At 35.3% G+C, this 22,458-nt stretch overlaps 1 protein-coding gene across 1 annotated transcript in view; it reads right to left on the bottom strand.

Moving 5' to 3' along the window:
• The window catches only part of ZNF407 (zinc finger protein 407), a 334,216-nt gene that overhangs the window by 77,773 nt on the left and 233,985 nt on the right, over window positions 1-22,458 (bottom strand). Inside the window, exon 8 of the mRNA XM_062633107.1 lies at window positions 19,051-19,229. Within this exon, the coding sequence (XP_062489091.1) occupies window positions 19,051-19,229 (179 nt within the window). The remainder of the gene's footprint in view (window positions 1-19,050; window positions 19,230-22,458) is intronic.

The raw sequence follows: 22,458 nt of genomic DNA, 5'->3' as shown, positions 1-22,458 counted from the left end.
TCATATTAGCCAGCACGTGTATCTCATTCAAAAGAAGGCTACTGTATTTACCAACAATGATTACTGCAAAAATGCTGTTTGAGATTAATATCCTTGACTAGTAAACCTAGGTATGAAATAGCACAGTTAGGCAGAATGAAATTTTAGATTTGATTCTGCTACTGGAATTACAGAAGAGACTTTCTTAGGGAATACTGCTATCAGCAGCAAGTTGTGCCAGCAGTGAGAGAAACAATGTGCTGCTTCTCCCTGAAATACAAGAGCACATTCTGTGCATGTCCCTCCACTCCACTCCTAATGCATGTAGCTGCTACTTTTTTGAAACAGGGGCCTACCCAGGCTTTCCATTTCCTTTTGCCACATTAATAAAGGTGGTGCATATCACTATTAATTTATGTCTTCACAGTAGAATAAATGCCTTTCTAATTTTGAAAAAGAGATCATATATTAGAGGAAGAATAGCCCTTTGGGAGGCTGAGACTTTGGCTGCTGGGCCTTCCACAGTCTCTATCAATGCCTGAAAGAGGCCTCATCGACACATGCATGTCTGAACTGAGGGTCCAATACTGGACATTCAAAAGGTAGTATGCAGCATGCTTACAGAACTAGACTAATTTCCCTGTTCCTCATTTCCTCTCTTTATCTTGCTATGGATTCAGATCTGAAATTACCTAGATTGCATAATATCGCTTCTCTGATCCTGAAACACGCTAAAAAAAAATGAAAAAGGGAAGATTAGTAAACTAAAAATACACATGAAGATTTCATAGTTCCACCATCAAAGTCTACTACTTTTGTCCATCAAAAGTTCAACCATTTATCTTAAGACCCTTACTATCAGAATAATCTTACTTTTTAATTTCTATCAAGTTTGTCACCAATCAGGATTTTATTAATAAATGTGGGCATACACACACACACACAAAGTAAATTCATTTTGCAAAGGCAAGAAGTTAATTTTCATTTTGCATTTACGATAGGGACTTGTGCTCTCAGTTTGGCATAAAAGCTACAGAGCATTTACCTCATAATTATATATATATTTTTTTAACTTCACAATGAAATTTCAAGGAATTAATTTATCTGTAGATTAGTTTATGAATTGCATTTATTAATAACTGCTTTCTTTGAGAAATATAACGAGCTCTTTAGCACCTATAACAATCTTTTTTCTGTCTGAAATGGTAGTCAAAAGGCAATAAAGAATACTTTTACCAGTAACTTTTCTTCCACTCTAAGAACGTAAATGACAATTTGAAACTTCACAACACTGACTGCAATTGCTCATCAGCAGCAAAAATAAAAGCTGGTTGTATGGGTCAAAATTCCCAAATTGCCAGTGATGTTTTAATATTTCATGTTTGCATATTAGGCTGACTAGTCAATAATTTAAACGCTACCCATAAGACTACTGCCTTGACTGCACTGCACTGCTGAGAAAAGTAAAGATGATGACATGAGGGGAACCAGAATGCGTCACCTGGCTTATCCACGCCCCATCTTAACTGTGGTGAGAGCTCATTAACAATAAGTGAAGATATAAATTGAAGGAAATATTCTTAAGTACCACATAGTGAATTGAACTAACATGCAAAAGCTGCTGCTGACAAGACACAATGCATAAGTAAATTGTCCAGAGAAACTGATACTTAAAAATGCATCAACTGACAGACCTTTCTTTGGGCTTAAAGGTCTATGGACTTCTGAATTTTAAGCAGTTAAGATTTTACAGATAAAACACCTGGGAAGAAAAAGTTATATTTGAGCATATTATGTATTAGCTACGTAAATGACAATTTTAAACACAGGATTTTGTATTTACTCAAAAATCAACAAATATTTTTAAAGCTGCACTTATGAGAAATCTAAACTTACTACATAAGATAAAGTTTATTTACCCAAAACAATTACTCCTCTCATAACAAAATCAAGAAAAAAAAATAATCCTAGAGGAGGAATGGGTGTAAGGTGTGTTTAAAGATTACATTATTTGATCAGGGACCATAAATACTAATATCCCAGCTTCTATCACGTATAATAGTACATGATTACTGCAAAGTGAAATTATGATTACAACACTGTGATTTATCCTACTTACATCCACATAGGAGTTGGACCCTTCCACTTTTGCCTGCAATACCCAGACACAAGAGCAATGAAGGAGGGATGGGGCAAAGTCTTGATGTAACACTCTAGACAATTATTGCTGCTCTTAAGCAAAAGGAAAGGGCGGGATGGATATTGCAACTCTTATGAGTGTCTCAAGAAAAAAATATTGCAACAGAAATTATGCTTACTTACTACCCTTCATTCTTATTTGTATCAAACCCCCAAAATCTGACTTCTAAGATGAATTATAGGCTCATGAATCAGCATTTTTAAAATGTGTACTTAGCACTGTGGATAAATCTTATCCTGGAGATAATATATTTCAAAATTCTAATGAGAGATAAAATCTTTCATATATATCAAGATATAAAAATGAACAATAAAATCACACATTTTGCACTACAATAACAATAAAAGCTAACTGCTCTGTAACACTCCAGTCGATATAGGAATGCAATCAAATTTATAACTTTAGGAAGAACGATCAGGAAAGGCTGAGTAAATTATTTCATGATTATAGCAAGAAACACTGAAGGAAAACAGTGGATAAATAGAAATGCAATTGATTAACTAAAGAAAATAACAAAGATTATTAAGAATTAAATGTCAGAGCATACACATTCTACAGGTCTGCAAGGGCAGATGCAATATTTACCTAGCAGCAAGGCATCCTCATACACCATTTGAGGGACTTTGAGCACCTCTGCAGAAGAGACACAGATTATGCAGGCTTATGAGCAGTGAGCAGGACCATGTGGGGTTGGAAAGACTTCTGTCCATTTCCCACCCTGTATCAGCACAAGTATCTCTTGTGATCTTGGCATTCCAGAGAAGGTACTTTATTTTCCCCAGTCTAATAACTGAATAATTCTTTGGAGGTTTCAGTATATCACTTCCAACAGAACAGTCTCTCCTTCAAAGCACAGAGACCCTCAGACCCCTCACTTCCCTGTTGCATGATGGCTCGGCCAGAGGCAAACCTGCTCTGATGCAGGAGACACATAGCTAGCTACACTAATGCAATACTGTTCGCAGCTTCTTTGGGGATGATTAGTCCAGGCTAGCCCCTCAGCACTGCTGCTTTGAAGTTCACAGGCTCTAGTTTTAATAGTCTGGACTCAGCCTTCACCAGCTTGGTGAAATGGGTTCCCAAATTGAGCTGATTTGTACCAAGGGCAGGAAGAGCTGACACACAGGCACCTGAAGTCAGACCTGCCCCAAAAATCTACCCACAAATGGCAATAATACTGTAATGCTAATGATCATCAATGTATTTTCATGCTCCAAGTAGAACTACACTGGTGGTTATTAATAAAATAATCTGCCACTTTATGGTTTTTGTAAATAGAGGTATGGTGATTTCAATAACATTGCTTTGTTTTTATACCTTGACTCAGATCTGAAATATGATGTTATAAATCCTGGCTCATGGTGACTTTTTCTTAATGAAATATAAGCAGATAGTACCTTTTGTCCTGCACTTTATCTTGGAAGTTGTAGACACACAGTGATTCTGAAGCACTACTGGTATCACGCACAATGTATATATAGAGGTGCTTAAGGCAATATTACCAAAGATGAATCCTAAACCTAACCTGTTGGACCATTTCATATCCTGTATCTGAAGATCAATCAAAAAACCTGGGGATTACAAGCAGAATTTGAATTCTAAGAAGTTTCTGGGCTCTTAATTTTCTTTACCATTTCACATAGGCACAAGGAGGGGAGGGCACATTAGCATGTGTAATCATTCAGAGAGCTGCAGTGTCAACACAGCTCTTTTCTTCCTTATCCCTTATTTTTATATCAAATTTGTGGGGGCAAAGTTAGTAATAAATTAATTTTATTTACTCAGTGAATGATAATTATTTAAGCAATGGCATCTTCTCATGGTTACACAATCTAAAATAAATATATGGCTTTGGTTTTGTATTGCTGGGCTCTAAAGATGAATTACATTTTGAAATAATAATTCCCCCAAATCATTTGTTAAAATCAGCTAACAACATAACATATCAACTATTACCTAAGGTAATAACCAATTTTGGGGTGAAGGTGTTGCAAAGTACAACAAATTGTTCATAGAAGTGATATTTAATATAAAAAAAATGAATAAAGTGTTTGAAAAACCTTCTGTGACTAAGCTGCCACCCAGAGCTGTAGCCCGGAAGTCATAGAGCCAGGATGTTGTTGGCACCTGGCTGTACTGAAAGTTAAAAACATGAGAATAAAGGGGTAAAAAGGATGTAAAAAAGCAGCCAGAACATGCCGCTGCCGAATGCGTGCCATTTCAAAGTCATAATTTAAAGTGATCAGAAGGGGGGAAAAATGAAGCACAATAAAAATGGAAAATGTTAGATTAATGACATAGTCATTAAAATAAAAAAGGTGGAGTTATATGAGGAATGGATCTTATTTGAGTTATTGAAATTAAACAAGTTATTGTAACAATCATCTTAAAAATCACATTTTACTAAGCTCAAGGAAGGAAGACAAAAAATAGAAATCTTCATGGGAATATTTCAAACTGTCAGAGGCTTTAAAAAATGATTTAAGATTTTCTCTTGTATCTTCTCTTTCAATTTTAGAATTTTAGTTGCCATATATTATAATGGTATTTTAGCTATAAAAGTAGGTTTCCACTCACTCTTCTCTTGCCTTTCAAGGAGACAAACAGTTTTTCTTTCCTCTAAATGAGCACAATAAAATGGGTAAGCTGTCTGGGGAAAAAGAACCCAGACAAACTGGTGGTATAAAGCTCAAGAGAAAAATGTGGTACAGAGAAGAGGTGATCTAAAGCATCTTTACTGTATGCCATGCAATTTATTCTACTCTTCAGGTTAGAATAAGAGTTTCTTAACAGCTGAATTATTGTTAGGTTTTGCTCAAATCACAAACCCATTGTTACTGTTGTTCTTGATGATGAACCTTAAAGAAAGTAGGGGCGAAAAATCTGCACGCAAAATTGTACCATAAAAATACTTATTCTGTCATAAATATTAGAGAAACAGGGATACTTAAAATCTGGGGCAGGATTCTGCTTCTGTTTCTTATAAACCTGCTATATGCATGTCTATATATATTTTAGTAGGGTAATTTTTAGCACTTCAACAAGCATTCTTCCGTCTTCTTGAAAACTTTCCGGAAATATCGACAGAACTATCAGTTATGAAAAAGTTGATATCAAGAGTCAGCTAAACGAAAAACAGAATAAAAATGCAAACTACGGATGCATTTAGAAGAACCAAAGCTTCACAGGATTTTCCTCTCCCTAGCTGATGTAGGCAAACCAACAGATTGTCTTTCTGTCAGGCAAACGCTGATGGAGATAAATGTAAAGGCTGAAGTGCACACCTAATTTTTACACACAAGCTGCAACCAGACCATGGATTTATGCTTCAAGGCAACCAGATTTCTCCTTCTGTACACTTAAACACTGCTGTTGCACTCAGTCCATCTTGTTTAAATGCCTTTAAAACCAAACACAAGCTCTGCCCCCTCCTCCACTCCTACTAATTATATACTTTTTTGTTTGAAGAAGCAAGCCCTTTATTGCTCATAATTTCAGCTATCACTTGCTTGGGCACCTTCTACAGATCAATAGCACATAGCTAAGTGGATGAAAAGGCTAAATGTGATTGCCATTTGCAATGCAAGGTTGCATGGTTTTCCCCTCCTTAAACTTTAAAGCGCTGCACTTGGGTTTCATTTTAGAATACTAAGTTCCTGTCGCACGTATACAGTAGCTGCACATTCAAAGCCTTTTGTCTTAAATTAAATATCTGTCATTTTTTAAGGCCAGAATACTGGCATAGGTTATAATAAAAACTAGTGTCCAACCTGCAATTTTACAGATTCCATTGCTGGTGGCCATACATCTTTGATGGCAAAACTACATTGGTTGTAGTGCCATAAAATCAATAAATATTAACCTTTTCTGACACTTTCTGCACGGATGCTTTATCAGTCGCTGTCACGTGATAGAACAGTCAGTGATGTACTGTATTTTTCAGCTCAGAATCCATACCAAACTAAGAAATCGATGCAGATTAACAAGCCTTTAAATACAAAATTGGCAATGAAATTTTGATTCTATATGATAAAAATTAAACCAAATCATGATACTACAGAACTGTAAATTTATCACAAGTAGTTTTAGAAATGCACAAAATATAAATACAGTATTCCTATGGCAAAATAAGTGTGCTTGAATGACACAGATGCAATAAATTCAGTTTTATATTTTATGACATATCTATTTCAGCTTATAAAATTGAAAATTTGCCCAATTAGACAAATCCCATCTTTCAATATCGTTTAGAATTTCACAATTCTTACTTTGCTGAGACATTTGTAACACTTAAATACATTTAAATCTCTATTTCTAAACAATGTAAAGCAAAAAGAAAAGTTTACTGGAAAATGTAAATATGCCACTTAAGTTATCTCCTACCTTGTATAATTGTAACAACAGTCTTTAGATCTATGCATCTTAGAAGCCTAAGGCCTTCAATCAGTGGAAAACATCTTGCTATGTACAATCCATACTGTAGCAAGGTATAGCATTTCAGCATAACAACATACAGACTGGTAACTTGACTTAGTTCTATTTCTCCCTGTTCTGAATACTGCAATTTCTTCTACATAACACTGCACTTGCTTACTACAGCATTAGAAACTATGTTTATATGCAAATCCTGTGAAGTTTCTTATTAAAATATGCGTTAGTCCGATAACCTGGCCTTTCCAAAACACTTCAGGCTTCTTAAAAACTACCATAATATCTTAGGATACGTGCTATCATAATTGTGCAAGTACGTAATCTAGTAGTAAATGCTTGAACAATGCTGGTAAGTGTTAATATGGGTCTATTTATATTCATAAATTCCTGAGGACTATTACTTGGCTTCATTCATCCTATATGGTCAGTCTATTAGAAATTATCTGTGACTTTCAAATCTACTTTTATGTTTCTGTTTAACAATGTAGCTGCAGTGTCAGTGTATGGGCAATAATTGCCTTCTCCTGGAAATACCTGAAATACTAATGTGAATTAGGAAAACTTAAAAAAAAGTACAGATATTAATGTTCCACCAATATTTATAAGTATCTGCCCAGAGAAGACAGTAGGAGGCACACAACATTATTTGGAGAAATAGGGAACCCCTTTGAGAAATGTGATGCTAGGTTATGAAATGAAAGCTAAATTCAAACACACTAAAAACTTTAGCAATATAAACTTTAAATTTTAAACGGAGGTACAATTTCACATTTCCCATTTCTTTCTATAGTATCTGTACTTTGTATTAGCCAAGAAAGGTCTACGTCTGCCAATCAGCACCAGGAACAATCAGACTGCAAATTATACAGTGACTTCCCTTAAAAAAATATTGGCAAAAATAACCTCAATCAGCTCAGTTTGTCTACTAATGTTAATATGAAAGGATTTGCATTTATTTTGAAAATCCTAGTTAGGAAAAGAGAAAAAAAAGAAAAAAAGAAAAAAGCTGGAAGTTTAAGCAAAGACAAAGCCTACAAGATAAAACTAAAAAAAAAAATGTTAAGAATTTGAACACTCCTAAGAGAGTACCATTGTCACAGTGGAAACATCTGATTAAGGCATTATTTCTGCATATTGCACAGATTTGCCACAGAAAGCAGGAGCTGTCGTTGCAAAGGAGGATCTTTAGTTTGCGAGCCACATGTTCACCTGCACAGCCACTTACTGAAACGTGCTTCATGCCGGACTCTGAGTTACCTTATACAAAAACATCCCCCCCCCCCCAGTCAATCACTTTTTCCAATTTTGGTGAGAAGATGGCAACAAAGTTAAAGTACTTTCAGAATGTGGAGTCCTGTTCTCTCCATCAAAGTATTATTAGGCCCCTGCTTTCCCAAGATCCTCAGGAATACTGGTTATACTAACTTATAACCATTTACTCTTTGTGTAACGGAGATGCCTGGCCTAGTATCCCCACCCTGACCCACTCTTTCAGAAATAGGAACCTCTGTTCCATTCTTCTCTCAGAAACCTTTTTGTTGCACATCAGCTGTCAGATATGGACATAACTTTATTCAACAAAAATACTCCAGTTTTGCCAATTTTATAATTCTAGGCTTCTACAATTTTTTCTTAAAATTGTTAAATCAAGACATTCCGAGAAATATACTGAGATAGTTTGTCATTTCAATAGCTCAAAGGTTTGCAGGAAACAGAATATGCAATGAGCCCTGCACGACTGCAACAGAGAAGAGAGGATTGCATTCCCCTGCTGGCTTAGCCCTCCTAATCTATAAAACAAGTAAGGCTGTACTGATTACAGATAACTGATATTTCATGATTTTCATATACTGATAAATCTATGACTCCGTATTTCAGGATTTTTACTCCAGCAGGTGGAAGCAAGCACAAGTAGCTCAGCAAATTGTAGTGACAATTATGACAGTGGCTGAATTTTCTCAGAGGAAGGTGGATTACAAACAAAAGGGTTGACAACAAATAAAATAATACTGAATATTATTGGAAAAGTAAGGATTTATAGATAAATCCTTAGCAGAAGAGACTAAATTGAATTGACTTGAACTAGTTTTATTCCTTGGGCATTTTGTGGTGGGGGGCAGGCATTAATATGTGAGGACTCCAGACATTTCACAGCAGCTCCTCCTTTTTAATTTTACCTTAATCATACATTCCAAAAACTACTGAAACAGTAACACCTAACTCCAAATTTTTCAATCCAGTTCTGAATTTCAGATATATATGCTGAATTTAAAATCAATGTTAAATTGAAAATGTTTGCCTAAAAATTTCCAATGTTTCTTGAGATAACTAAATAATCAGGGTTTTCTTTTTTTTTTTGCTATCAAAGGATGCTTTCATTTTATGTTTCCTCTAGATACTACTACTTCAAAGTAGATCGATTCTTTTAAATCTTCTATAAACTGTGTTCTTAGAACTGTTATCTGCTGTTATTTCCTAGACTTCGAATATCAAGTACCATTCTGGCAAGGTATAAAAGAGGTAGGGTCATAGCTTAGCATGTAATACGGTAGTTATCTTAATGCCTTTAAGTACATTAGACATTACATTCCAAACACTACGTAGCAACCAACTCTCTTACAGCTACTGTACAAAGACCACTAATGAAAAGCTCTTCAACAACAATAATTTAAGTTTCTGAAATGTTATTTAAGCAGGGATTGTGACAAACAGTAACTGATTTTCTTCTTCAAATATCTGAGAAGTCCCTTTAACTACACAGCAGAAACATACCCAGCAACTTTGCCTCTAGTTGCCAGACACCTCTTGTACTTCCCACACCCAAGCGACTGGAATTGCACCCATTTAAACCAGCATTACCCTTCATTCAGATATGTGGAGGCTGAGCCAGTGATTTGTATTATCTGAAGCCCAAAGTTTTCATTAATGCTCAGGTTCCTATGCAATTTATATGAAAATTGCACTCACTTTAAGGTTCCTTTTTACTATAAGAGAATATTAGATGAAAATCATACTGTAATGACTCAGAGAATGAAAACATCTGTATGAAATCTGCAGTGGTTTCTGTAGTACAAGCCATTTCTTTGACATTAGATATTGATGAGCATGCACTCGTCCCAATAAATGCAAGACCTGCATAAAATAGCTTAAATTCAGTAGATGCACTTTCTATCTTCCCATTTAGAAAAAGGGGTTCCCCACTAACTGGCCTGCTGAGAGTTAAGAGATATGATATCTGCCTCCATGTTTTTCTAACATGATACAAGAATTATAGACAGTTGGCGTGCAGTGTATTTATATGAGATATAGTTTCATATACGCTCTTATATGTTCACCACGAAAGTGAAGCAATCTTTCTTCTGTGAGACTTCTACCTATCTTCATTTCCTTTAGTGCAAACAGTTTTAGACAAGCTCCTCTTTGAGCTGATAATTTTTTAGAGGTCATTCGGCCCATAATTTCAGGCCCTAGTCACTATCCTGATGGTCCTTCTTAGGAAATTGGACCCAGTGGGAACGTTTTTTCCTTCTGCTTAGTCTATGGGTCAGCATTTTCCTTCCCTTGTACTTCTTAATTCCCTTAAGTGGCAATTATTTAAGGTACAGTTAGAGAAGGTGCAATCTACATTCATCCAATAAAACCTAAATATTAAAAAGGACAGAAAAATCCAGCATGGTTACTAAGGATATATGGGAGAGCATTTAGCATTTGAAAGGTACCAAAGATCTGGTAAATGAAAAGATGGGAAAAATTATGAAGAACTATTGGAAGTAAAAAAGGAATTAGAAGTACAAAAGAACATGGGTATCAGTCAGACAAGGCATCTTACTTACAAAGGTCAAGATCCAAGATGCCACGTCAAGAAATTAATGGAAAGTTGGGGCAGCACACATTGGATCAATGAAAGCAAACAAAAAGAAAGCCCAAAAGAAATTTTAAAAATCAGCATGGAATGCCAATGATTTGTGATTCATTGGAGCAATTATTGCTGAGGACTCTTCTCCTCACTCATGACCTGAAGCAGTAAGGCACTGAGCACACAAGTAACACTGTATTCAGTCCTTCTATGCCTAACATTACTCACATTTGCTTCAATACTTTTCTGATTGTGAAATTATTTGCTATTATTTCTGTCAGTTTCTGTGTATCAAGCAAATAATTCCTTTGTGTAAGTTTTAAAAAAATTGAAAATTCAGACAATGGCTTGCAAGTAAATGAAAGCAGATTTACAAATGTTAATGGTTTCTTTTCCAAGAGTCACTCTTTCAGTGCAGGTTGCTGAGATGTTGGTAGCATCTTACAGGAAGAGAAAATTTTAAATGCTCTCTAAATAACACACAGCCATAGTTAAAGAGGCCAAGATGTGGTAGCATTATGTAGGCAAAATGCACTCTGCTATGTGGTTATATTGAAATGCAGTGCCCCAGGTCTTTGAAGTACGGTTAGCTCAAATCTCCATGTAAGTAAATAATGTGTTCATAATGGGAATGCCACCATTGTGATATTAATTATTTATATTTTTTTTCAAAGAAATAAAAGTTATAAAAAATATTTCTCTAATGTATTAGCTATATATAAACACATAAATATTTATATACCATTTTATATAATATATGTGTTTTACATATTCCTAAACTAAAAATTTACAACACTTTCTAAATCAGCATTTTCACATTCTTTTTCAAGTTGCATATTATACTCTAATGGAAAAAAAAAATTAAAGAAAAACTAAGAACTTTCTATTTCTTAGGACTCTCAGGTTTTTTTGAGGGCAAATAAGGTGGGCATAGAGCCTAACAGAAAATTTCTGTGTGGCATAGCCTCCTTCCATATCAGCTAAATGGTTCCTCACCTTGGAAACCAGGATACCACAGGGAAGAATGACAGGAAAGCACGTGAGTGCCACACCCAAATTAAATGTTTAGACATGGGCAAAGAGATTCAAGCTGCTCAGGAGTAAAAACACATCCCACAAAAAACTAGCTGTTCTGTGACAAGCTGGGACAGGTCTTCAGAAGGGAATGACTAGGAATTTCCCAAAGCCGTGGGCCATGGGCAAGAAAGGCATTGAACAGAATGAAGGATTGTGACTACAAATGCCATTGCTACTATGCAGAAGATGAAAATCACTTATGTGATGGCCCTGAAGCTTCACACCAACTCTCTGATGGAAAAGAGGTGCACAAAATGACAGGCATTATACCTCTACTGATCAGAGGCATTAAAGAGGCATTCTATACATTGGTCTAGGCAGTATTTTCCTCTTCATTTAAAACTATATTCTAAATATTAATAGTGGTGGGCTTTGCATATTAGATGATTTAATATTTGCATCAAAATATTTCAACACCTTCTTTCATGTCACTCAGAAGCAATATATGCTGACTGTTCAGGAAAAGGAACTAAGGGACTATGAAAGGAGTCCTTAAGCTCTTCAACAGCACTAGTAAAAGTTACATAATAGTAAGAAGGAAAAAATACTTTCATGACTTCCTTTTTTTTTTCACTTTAATTACTACCTGAAAAGAACTAACTCTATGGTCATGACCACCTAAATAAGGATACTGGCCATGGAAGCTCCAGGCTTACAAACCCTTCTAATAGAAGACAGTTATAAAAACAATTAAATTACTTCAGTTACAGGTTTTCTTTTAAAACACAGATTAATTTTTCCCGAAACACAATAATATGCAATCTACATAGGTTGTAAGGAACCTAGTTTTCTCCTTTACAAACAGAAAATCATTTATACTAGGTTTTTATTTCAAGCACACACTAAAATTATTATTCTTCACAAAAGAGGAAAGGGAGTGTCTGCCAATCAACATGACATGCTATTGAAAGACTGGCACTAATAGCTATGACAAGAACAAACCTGTTTGAAGCAAAGCTGCTGCTGCCTTTTTTTTTAAGTACACCAGCCATCAAAAATAATGTTTTATCTGACTAAAAACCAAAGCAATATTCTGTTACTGTAAAAACTTCTACCTGATTTGCCTATATCTCAGCAAGGACAGATTTTTAATATTGTTTCAAATTACAGCATTTAAAGTATTTTACTTAAAGTATTTTATTTAAACAGTGATAAAGACTAAGAACATTACTATTCTCGGAAAAAAGTTAAATACGCTTGCAAACAGACTGCGTATCCGTTCTTTCAGGGCTTGACTTCAGGTATGAATTACAAGTTTGGATGGGTACTCAACTGACTTGTATTTCCATTATTCCATTGATAAATAGCACTCACTGATTTTATATTTTTGTAGCTTGATAAATTCAGAGAGTGTAAGAATAAACAGGGGTTTATTATTCCATTTTTTCAAGTTTTTTTTTCCTACTTTATATTTTCTACTACAGAGTCAGAAAATGCAAGAGAAAGGACAAGTAAAAAAAGAAAAAGAAAAATTTTGAAGTAGAAAAGCACTAGGACACTAGTATAATCATTATATTATCAGGTTATGTGTGTCCAATTCACATTCTGAGTAAGTCTTCAGTTTCCACTCGGCAATAGAGTTATACCTTGATAAAATCACATAATAGATCACACCATAACTTTTAGCAATCAATTTTTTCTCTTAATAATTTGATATATGTAGCTGTCAAGTGGGATAAAGATCACAATTGTATTTGGGATTAACTATTTGAACTTTCAGAATTCCATTCATGAATATTGCAACTGTTACCACCGATAGGATCGCAATTTTGTCCGTTGATGATGTAATCACATTGTGGGCAACTAGTATAGCCTTGCTCTTCAAAAGCTACAGAAACTGAAAGAGGAACATATTGTGAGCACAGCCTTTCAAAAAGTGCATTTATAGCTTTGAAAAATATTTCTTAAACATGCATAGAAAGGACTCTGAGGTAAATGTCTCCTTTTCACTGCTCTCTGGAAAGAACTAAACCATCCCTTAACTCTGTTCCCCTAATCTAAACAAGAAAAGAGCAGGATATAGGCCCAGCTTGGTGGATAGATGATTAATTGAACTGTCTTTTCATTGATTTAAGATCTCAGAAGGCAATAACACAATAAGGCAACTGACAACCAAAAGAGCAGAATTTCATACGGATTCTTCAAACACCTTATATAATTATTTAAATGAATGTATATACCAGTGTATTTTATTGAGGATTTAATGAAGCACCAGAAAGAAAATTATTTTAGACAGGTGTATCTCTACTCAGACACAGGTACTTCAGGCTCAGAGACAATAAGAGTTTAGCACCAACGTTGGAAGTGTGGTCTCTATGAGAAAGAACACTTTGGGGTGCTTACATGTCTCCTCAGCTACTCCTTTGATATCGCAACACCTAAGTACTTGAGATTCACAAACATAACCCGTACTAAAAGGCTGTAGATTAACACTGCTTCAAGATTTAAGAGCAGAAAGGACTATTAGATAATAGTCTGACTTCTGGCATATCAAAGCCCCTTAAATAACGCTTAATTAGTTTTGCAGTGAACCCAGCAACCTTGGGTGCTCCTGAAACCTATCTTCCAGAAAGACACCCAGTCTTCTCAAGGCTCAAAGGAATGGAACAGGGATAATTTCTTTTGCTAGCTGCTGCCAGAGCTCAATCGACCTCCTATGTAAGTGTTTCCACCTTATTTCTCATTTCAATTTGTCTGACTACGCTTTCAGTAACTGATTTTTCTTAGGCTTTTCTCAGCTAGATTAAGAGTAGTGCATGTCTGATATTTTCTCCCTGTGAAGCAACTCATACACTATAATCAAGTACCTATCTAGCATTTTGGTCATGAATTATGTAACTCTTCATAAGCACTAAGCGTTCAATCACCACGTAGGCAGCCAACTGCCAAAACACTATCGTCACGATCGTTGTTCTGTAGATGCCCAGCCCCAGAGGCACCTATAATTTTCACGGAGTCACAGGCACACAAAACTATACTTCCAAGAATTCCCACAAACACATCTGTGAAGCGAAGGGAAGTGGCTCATGCTTTTAGATCTGCCAGGATCCATAGAGTAAGAAATCCTCCACTGCTACTCGCAGGGCCCAGGGTGGCAGACTCTCAAAATATGCTGTGTAACTTTACCATTTTCAAAGCTAAAACAAACTTACTGAAGAGTACAATGAATTGATCTGCTTTTCCTTTTTAAAAAAAAGCAAGACTTCCAAGACAGATTTTGCATGACTGCAAAGTTTAAATTTAGCAAAACATCCCCAAATTTTCATTCAACACCTTAAACAGTTCCCTAATCACAACTGACTGTTGTGAAGCCATTTTCTAGCAAAAGATTTGTGACTCAAACTGTGTCAGCACTGCACCTATTTTTCACATGGGAAACGCAAACAGAGAGCAAGCCCATTATAGCAGTCACTCAGTAAAAACCAGGGTTATTCTGTTTTCCTAGAGTAGTGCTCATTCTTGGGATCCATGTTCACTTTTAACAGTGCAGCACAGAAGTAACGATACAGAAAAAAAAGAGCATCATCACATAACTTTCCACATGATCATGAAAACAATAATGAGCAAACTGCTCCTCTTCTCTCTGAAGAGCTTTTTGCCTTACGGCCATTTTAGTATTCACAGAAGACTACTATGAACACAGTGAGATGCCATGGTCTCTGCAGCTATTGGAATAATGGAGATGTCGAGCCATAGATATTGCACTCTTTAGCTATAAATAATGCATCATAATAGTATCATAATGTTTATAAGACAAGAACTCCTAAATGATGAACATTTAGTTCAAACTGAAATCATCACTACCAAGTGATGCTGCAAAGCAGACAAAGCACTTTGAAAGACAGCTGGGGTACTGACCCCTTTCAAGTTCCACTACAGTTACGAGCCCTTCCCCTGTCCCACTGCTCAAAGTATTCAGACTCAGTTCAACTGGGTACTGAGATGTTGCATCAGTCGGAGGAAAAAAACATATCTAAGAATTTTAGAAATGCAATGCATATAAGAATCAATCCAAAGATTTCTTCAGCTTTGAGACTTGCCATACAGACAAGTCCACAGTAAGCAAATCAGAAATATTTTTCATCAAATCGCCTCATTGAAAAAAAATCACCAAAATTATAGTAATCAACATAATATGACAATTCACTTGTATTAATTTTCCATTTGCAATGAAAAATTTTCAGATTTGCACATTGATTACAAGAATAACATGAATAGTTTTCATTGGAACCAAATTTCTATGACTAAAACATTAACTGCAGTAAGCTCACTTCTGTTCTAGAACATTTATAAAATCTATTGGCATCTCAAATGTGATATTCAAAAGAAAATAAATGAATATTGTGGATAATCAACAATCACTGGATTTCTGGCTTTTTTTCAAATAAATTTTTAATTTCAACACAGACCTTGAGAAAATGGGTCAGAGAGTATCAAGAAGCAGGCAGAAAGCTTTTACAAAACAATACACAATGACATTTAAAAAAGATGGTGATTTGTATAAAAATTAGAGGATGGCCGCATAAACCGGTATTTGAAGTGTAATCTATCAAATTCAATCTATAATTTTATGTACAGATGCTTATATCTCTTTGTTGGTTTGTGTGCATAAAAGGTCTGCTGCTCAAATGCAGTGAGTTTCAAAACAAAGAGACAAAAGTATTTTCTAGACTGCCATTGTTTTAAAATATATAATGATACTTCATTGGGTTTATAAGGAATATAGCTGGATAGTTAAATACCTCCCTCTATGACAGAGCCTATAACGGAAAGAGAAAAGAAAGTCTGAAGGCATTGCACCTATTTTACAAATGGTTTTGTGGTATTTCCATGTATCAATTCCTCACATTATACAGGATTTCAAAGATGCAGAACAGCAAGTGCTATTACATATCAATTACAGAATCGTCCTTACTCATGTAGAACCTAACTTGTTCTGCCTTCCAGCTTCCACAGCCTCTCTCTTTGAAATGTAGCTTCTTCAAGCTTCTTACTGCTCCTGACCCCATAAAGCAGTACAGTAGCAGGCAAAGAAAGCTAAGCAGAAATTAGTGTGAGAGCATTATATTACAAATAGCATTAGTTTTGAATTAGAAATCCAAATGATAATCTTAATTTTACAGATAAGAAACAGGCTTGATATTTAGTCCCACACACATCTTAAAGGACCCCACAGCTTCATTCTTGGTGGCTTGTGCTGAAGGAGTTTGTAACTAGTTCTGCAAGGCTGGATTTGGTGGCTGTCTTTATGTCAGTGATGAGACTTATTCTATCCCTATTCTGCTCAAAGAAGTAAAGGGGCTGGCTTTCCAGTTACAAAACAATATTAGAACACAAAAGACAGGTAAATATGTTTAAGTTTAAAATAATCAATCTTGTACGACACTTTCATACTCCTGGCATCCTGAAGGGTTCTATGTCGTGTTGTGGATTCTCTGTGGGTGCAGCCAATGACCAATAAGTCATCAGTAACCATGAACCAGACAAAGAAAAAATCTTATTTTGATAAGGGATGTTGGCCAGGGCATGGGAGTTATCCCCTCATTCCTCTAAAAACCTTTTGTAAAACCTTTAAGTCTCAGATGTCCAGCAGTCAGAAATGGATTGAAAAGAAGAAATTAAAAGCTCTTTAATTAAAGACTGATGTGAATGCACAATTATCACCAAGGTCCCGCTTTAATAGTATTTCTTCCTGGAAGGAAAATAAAGTATCACCCTTTTAGCAATAGGATTATTCAAACAATATTTCAACATTTCTGTTGCATACCAATTCTAGGCCAGCCTGGCAAGAATTAGGTGATAACCAGTTTTTGTTAGTATTAATATGTTTGTACAGCACCCTGTTTAGTGCAAGGGAATTTCTACAGTATAAGAATGAATGTACATAAAATAGATATTGCTAGTATAAAACACACTGATGACAGGTTTCCTTTGTTGCAAAGACAAGCAAGTTGAATAGTTTTAACCACAGCATGCTGCAATGAGAACTTCATTTATTTAGATACAGTCTTGAAAAAATAACACGAAAACTTACACAGATTTTGTAATTTTGGAAAAATTCTCATGATTCTACCACTGTTATAGCTATCTGTGTTATGTCTGTATATCTCTCTATTGAAAGCATTATGGGTTTTCATATTATTTTAAGGGGGATTATTGTAGTAAAAATCCAACAGTGTCTGAATTTAAGCTTGGAGCTGAATATTCATTCACGTTAATGAGAACTATGGTGAAATGTGACCAGTTTTCTGACCTATTTTGAAATTGGTATTCCGCCAACTGGCATTTTGTTTGCACATCCAGATATTATCCACCATATGCTGACATGACATGATGATTGGTTCCAAAATGAAGTGGAATACTTGGCAAATAGAAATATATGGTACAAATAATACACTGCCTCTAGCCAGGAAAGCAAGCAGTCATTTTGAGAAGACTGAGAGGTTTTAAAATAACTTGAGCATACGCACTGCACAAAGCTGAAAGAAAGCCCTCTAGGTTATGGCTTTTTAGAAGTACAAGGGTCTCAAATTATGAGATCAATTCCTTACAGAAGAAGATTAAAATCTGACACAGCAGTACTAATAGTAGTACTTCAATAGAAGATTAATTTGCATCTTAGGGAGAATTTGGCCCACGTAGCTTCTTCCTCCTCTGGATTCCCCAAATCTTTCTTCTTACCATCTGTTCTTTTTTTCCCACTGCTCTGACTTGTCTTCCCACCCAGTGATGTCTAAGTTATCTGCCTCTCCTGAGTTAAGATCACATTTCATTCAAGCTCCAGCCTAATTTTGTATTATTTCTCCTAACCTTTTGCCACTGAACTCTTTATTTTTCTCCTAACTTGATGCTCCTATTAAACTTCTGCCTTCTATTCTAAACTGTAGAATATCAACCAAAAAGAACTCTTCTTCCTAAACTGGAAACACCTCAACTTTTTTCTTGTAATTCTTGTTTCCAAAGCAATGTTTCTATTTTACCTTTCTCCAGTGACTTCCATGTGTGTGCTCTCCAACGTGAAGCCTCAAAACTTCCATGTAAGTTATTGATTGGTCTCTGCTGTTGTCTTTTCATATCAAATACTGTCTGCTTTTTTGTAATGAAATTGAATATTTTTAAAGTGGTACATTATTTTGCCACTGTATTTCTTAGTAGTTTTTCTGTTCTTAGTTTTTCTGTTCTTGGATGAATAGGTTGGGCAGAAGGACTTAATACAAATGTTAAAAAAAATATTTCTCTATAAAAGTTCAACTAGACTTCAAAGTCAGGCATCTAAATAGCACACACTTCCGATGTTTATATATTGAACAGCAAGCTTTGCTTATGAAACATGAAAGGATTTCAGTGTTTGATGCATAACTTTCCCCCTTGTGAAAACTTAGAGGACAAAGCCCACTTTAAAATCATGTTCTTCAGAATAAATGATAACAGCTAGCTTTCTTATTACAATCATTTAAGCATGCCCATACAGAGAAGAATTTGTAAGCAAAGGGAAGAATGACCTTACCAGCATGCAAGTACGCCAGATCAGGATTTTCAATGTCTGGGTGTAGTTCTTTCAAGTGGTTACGAAACTCCACAGGGATATTGGTTCCATAGTCACATTTAGGACAGTTATACATTTTTACTCCTTCATGCTTTCCTGTATGTAAGATGTGCTTACGTATATTTTCAGCGCAGTTAGACCTAAAAAGAAATGAAAAATATAAATGTTTTATAGCAATTTATACCCCACTTGTTCAAATAAAATCTAGTGTTATAAAAGAAAACAAGTAGTCTTTATTCATTTTTCACTATCTGCCCATTTTTTGCATCCTTTTAGCTTTTGCATAAATGTCATGAAAAACTTAGCATGAAGGTTCCCAAAGCTGTTTCAGGTTAACTAAGCAACACTTCTGAAACATAAACATTTAGAAAGGAAGAATTTTTTACATTTGCAGAAAGTCTTAAGATTTTAATTTTTCTTGACGGTAGTAAGCGATGGACAGAAATTAAGCAGAAGTCTTAACTTAGAAAAACTGAAATGCACAGATGCCTGCAACGTTCCCAGTAGAGCTCACATGAACCTTTCCTATGCAGTTTCTTGATTCCACAGGAGTTGCTCTGATTTTTGTGAGAATATTCCACCAACTCTCATCTCATTTTATGAACTGTTTCTACAAGAGAGAATTGAGTTGCTCAAGTTTATACCTTTTTGAAAATACACACAAATTCTGATTTGTATCTTAAGCATGGCTTTTGTGGAAGCAGTGGAGTTTCAATGCATAAAAACCAGAATACACAGATGAGTAGTTTTACGCATTTAGAAGAAAGTTTTCTAATGATATTTCTGAAAAAAAGAAATGTGAGTAGAAAAAGGTTTCTCATGTCTTTCATCCACAAAGAGATGCACAATATGACAGTAATTTTTAATTTCCAGTGTTTAAAATTTTGCAGTCTCATTCCAGTAGAATTCCCTACTTCTTCAAGGTTGGTGATGAATCCCATACAAAATATACTGCTTCTTCATTTGTGTCAATCAGAAATAACCATTATATTTATTCTTGAATCAAAATAATAGCCTGTGTACAAATTTTTTAGACTTTCTTTGTACTGTATGCTACTAATATTGTCAAACTAAGAACAGTAATTCAGTTTAACTAAAAAAGTACACTCAAGTGAACTATATAAATATATAATACTTCACAAATGCTGAAATAAGACAACAGTAGTATTTTGAACAGCCAATTGTTCACCTGTCATGGTTAGGAATACCATAGTAACATGCACCTAGATAAAGAACCCCCAAAATAAACTGAAAGTAGCAGCTTGAAGTTCTGTTGGAGTGCTTGTCTCTCCCTTGGAGACGGTCATAGTAAAGCTGATATCTGCCTTACAGTGCTGCCAAATCTCACCCTCTGTCATATCCATCTGCTATATACCAGTATAACAATCAGACTCCTAAGAATGTCAGAGAAGACACTTACATTCACTGAAAAATATGGGAAATATTGGTCCTTAGGATCTTTCAGGATTCAGCCCTAATAAAATTACAATGCTCATAAATGTTAAAATTAAACATGTATTTTTTTTTTTTTTTTAAAGAAAGGAGAGTGTACACTGCAATGAAAGCAGGAGACAATCTGGTAACCTTCTATCACAGGTTATATTTTAAAGGGCAGCAGATTAAAGCAGAGCACACAAATCTGACATAAAGTATCTGTGTCCTTTTAGCCCAGCTCTCACACTATGTTAAAGAGAGATATAAAAGTTTTTACTTTGAAATACTTCTGTGAAATGTATAAAGGATCTGTGGAAACCTATGTAAGAGTTTTGTGTAGAAAACCTAGCCTGTTCAAGTCATAAAAGGCCAGTTCTATCTCCTTTGATTTGTGAATTTGCTCCAACCACTTTAAACTGAGCAATCCCAAATTCTCATTTATTCAGTCATCAGTAAAAATCTGTGACTAAACACATCAATATACTAATATAAAAAATTTAAAATAATGTATTTTTTTTATGCAGTGAGGCCAGAAAGGCTTAACCAGAAATGAAGAATATGAGATCACAAAGCATTACAAATGGTCTCTCATATTAGGTTGCAATGCAGCAACTGCAATCATAAAGTTAACCATGAAGGTAACAACTGGCAAATGCAAGCACTTGTGAAGCCAAGTAATACCTTTATATATGACATGACAAAAGTGTACTGCATATAAAATGCTTTTTTTTTTTAATTATTCAGTGTGCTTTTAATGTCTGTTTTATGAGGAATCTTCTCCCAAGTACTGTACAAGTATGTTATATGCCTGACACAAAAACACCTCACCAAAACCATGGGCATGTGTGTACTTCCATCACTTCATTTCATATGAGGAAACACAGAGGTCTGTGATTTTAAACAGCAATATGTTTTCATTAAAGCTATGTCATGATAAATATCTAAAATATTACAGTGTTGCAATAATGAAGATAGTTAAACATTTGACAGGCTTTGTGTTACAAAATTCACTTAAAGGAGTTTAGAAACTGAGATAAAGATTCCCTTTGTTCCAAAATCTGGCAACTTAGAGCCCAGCCCAAATGAAATTTTTGAGTAAAGTCTGTTTGGTTTTTTGAGTTCCACTGAATTATAGCCACAAACAAATAAATGTAGCTTTTAAGAGGCCAGCTTGTGTTCCACTAAGGCTAAACCAGATGTTTCTAAGTTAAATTACTATTATCATTTCTTAATGTAAGCATGTTTTCATCCTTATGATCCATTTTCCATTTTGAAAATCAAATGTATATATTTCTGGCAATTTGTCCATGGTCTGCAATAACAGGAAGAGACCTCATTAGAGAGACTTAATTAGTCTAAAGCTGTAGTCTATGGATTTATATTCAATGCTGATGCAGAGAAACAAAACAGAAATTTTGTACTTATTTCTTGCAGTGAGCCTTTTTATCAGATATGAAGAAAGGTTTGACCCCACAGCAATTCTATTAAATGAAGGTGGAAGAGTTTTCAGTTTCCTGTCAGTGTTATACATGGTGAAAGAGAAGATGGGACATGTTACTAGGGCACAGAAAATGTGAGGAGCTGAAAAACTCAGCCCATACTTCCCATGTAACAAGCGTTTATGAGATCTCCTCATCAAAGATTGATATACTGGGAAGAGCATAGGTCTGCTTTCCACTGCACATGCCCAGGAGAGCTCCCACATTTCTGTACAGGACAATGCTGTGAAGTAAGGGTGACAGATGACAAGTTTCTTCTGAGAAATGCAGCTACTGCTTAAGTCAAAAACTTCTTTTGGCTGAAGATATAAAAGGACTTTTACCTCTAATGTTTATCACACAGCAATGCATTTACGATTGCTGCTCTAACTGCACAGTTCATCTTGCCATTGTAAACCCATTCGAACCAACCAGTTACCTGCCTTTCTTCTGCTGC

This window comes from Pezoporus occidentalis, unplaced genomic scaffold (genome assembly GCF_034315485.1).
Source record: "Pezoporus occidentalis ecotype Australia unplaced genomic scaffold, CSIRO_AGI_Poc_V1 ctg4, whole genome shotgun sequence".
Classification (NCBI taxonomy): Eukaryota; Metazoa; Chordata; class Aves; order Psittaciformes; family Psittacidae; genus Pezoporus; species Pezoporus occidentalis.
The sequence above is the reverse complement of the archived record's forward strand: the minus strand, read 5'-3'. Positions and strand labels throughout refer to the sequence as shown.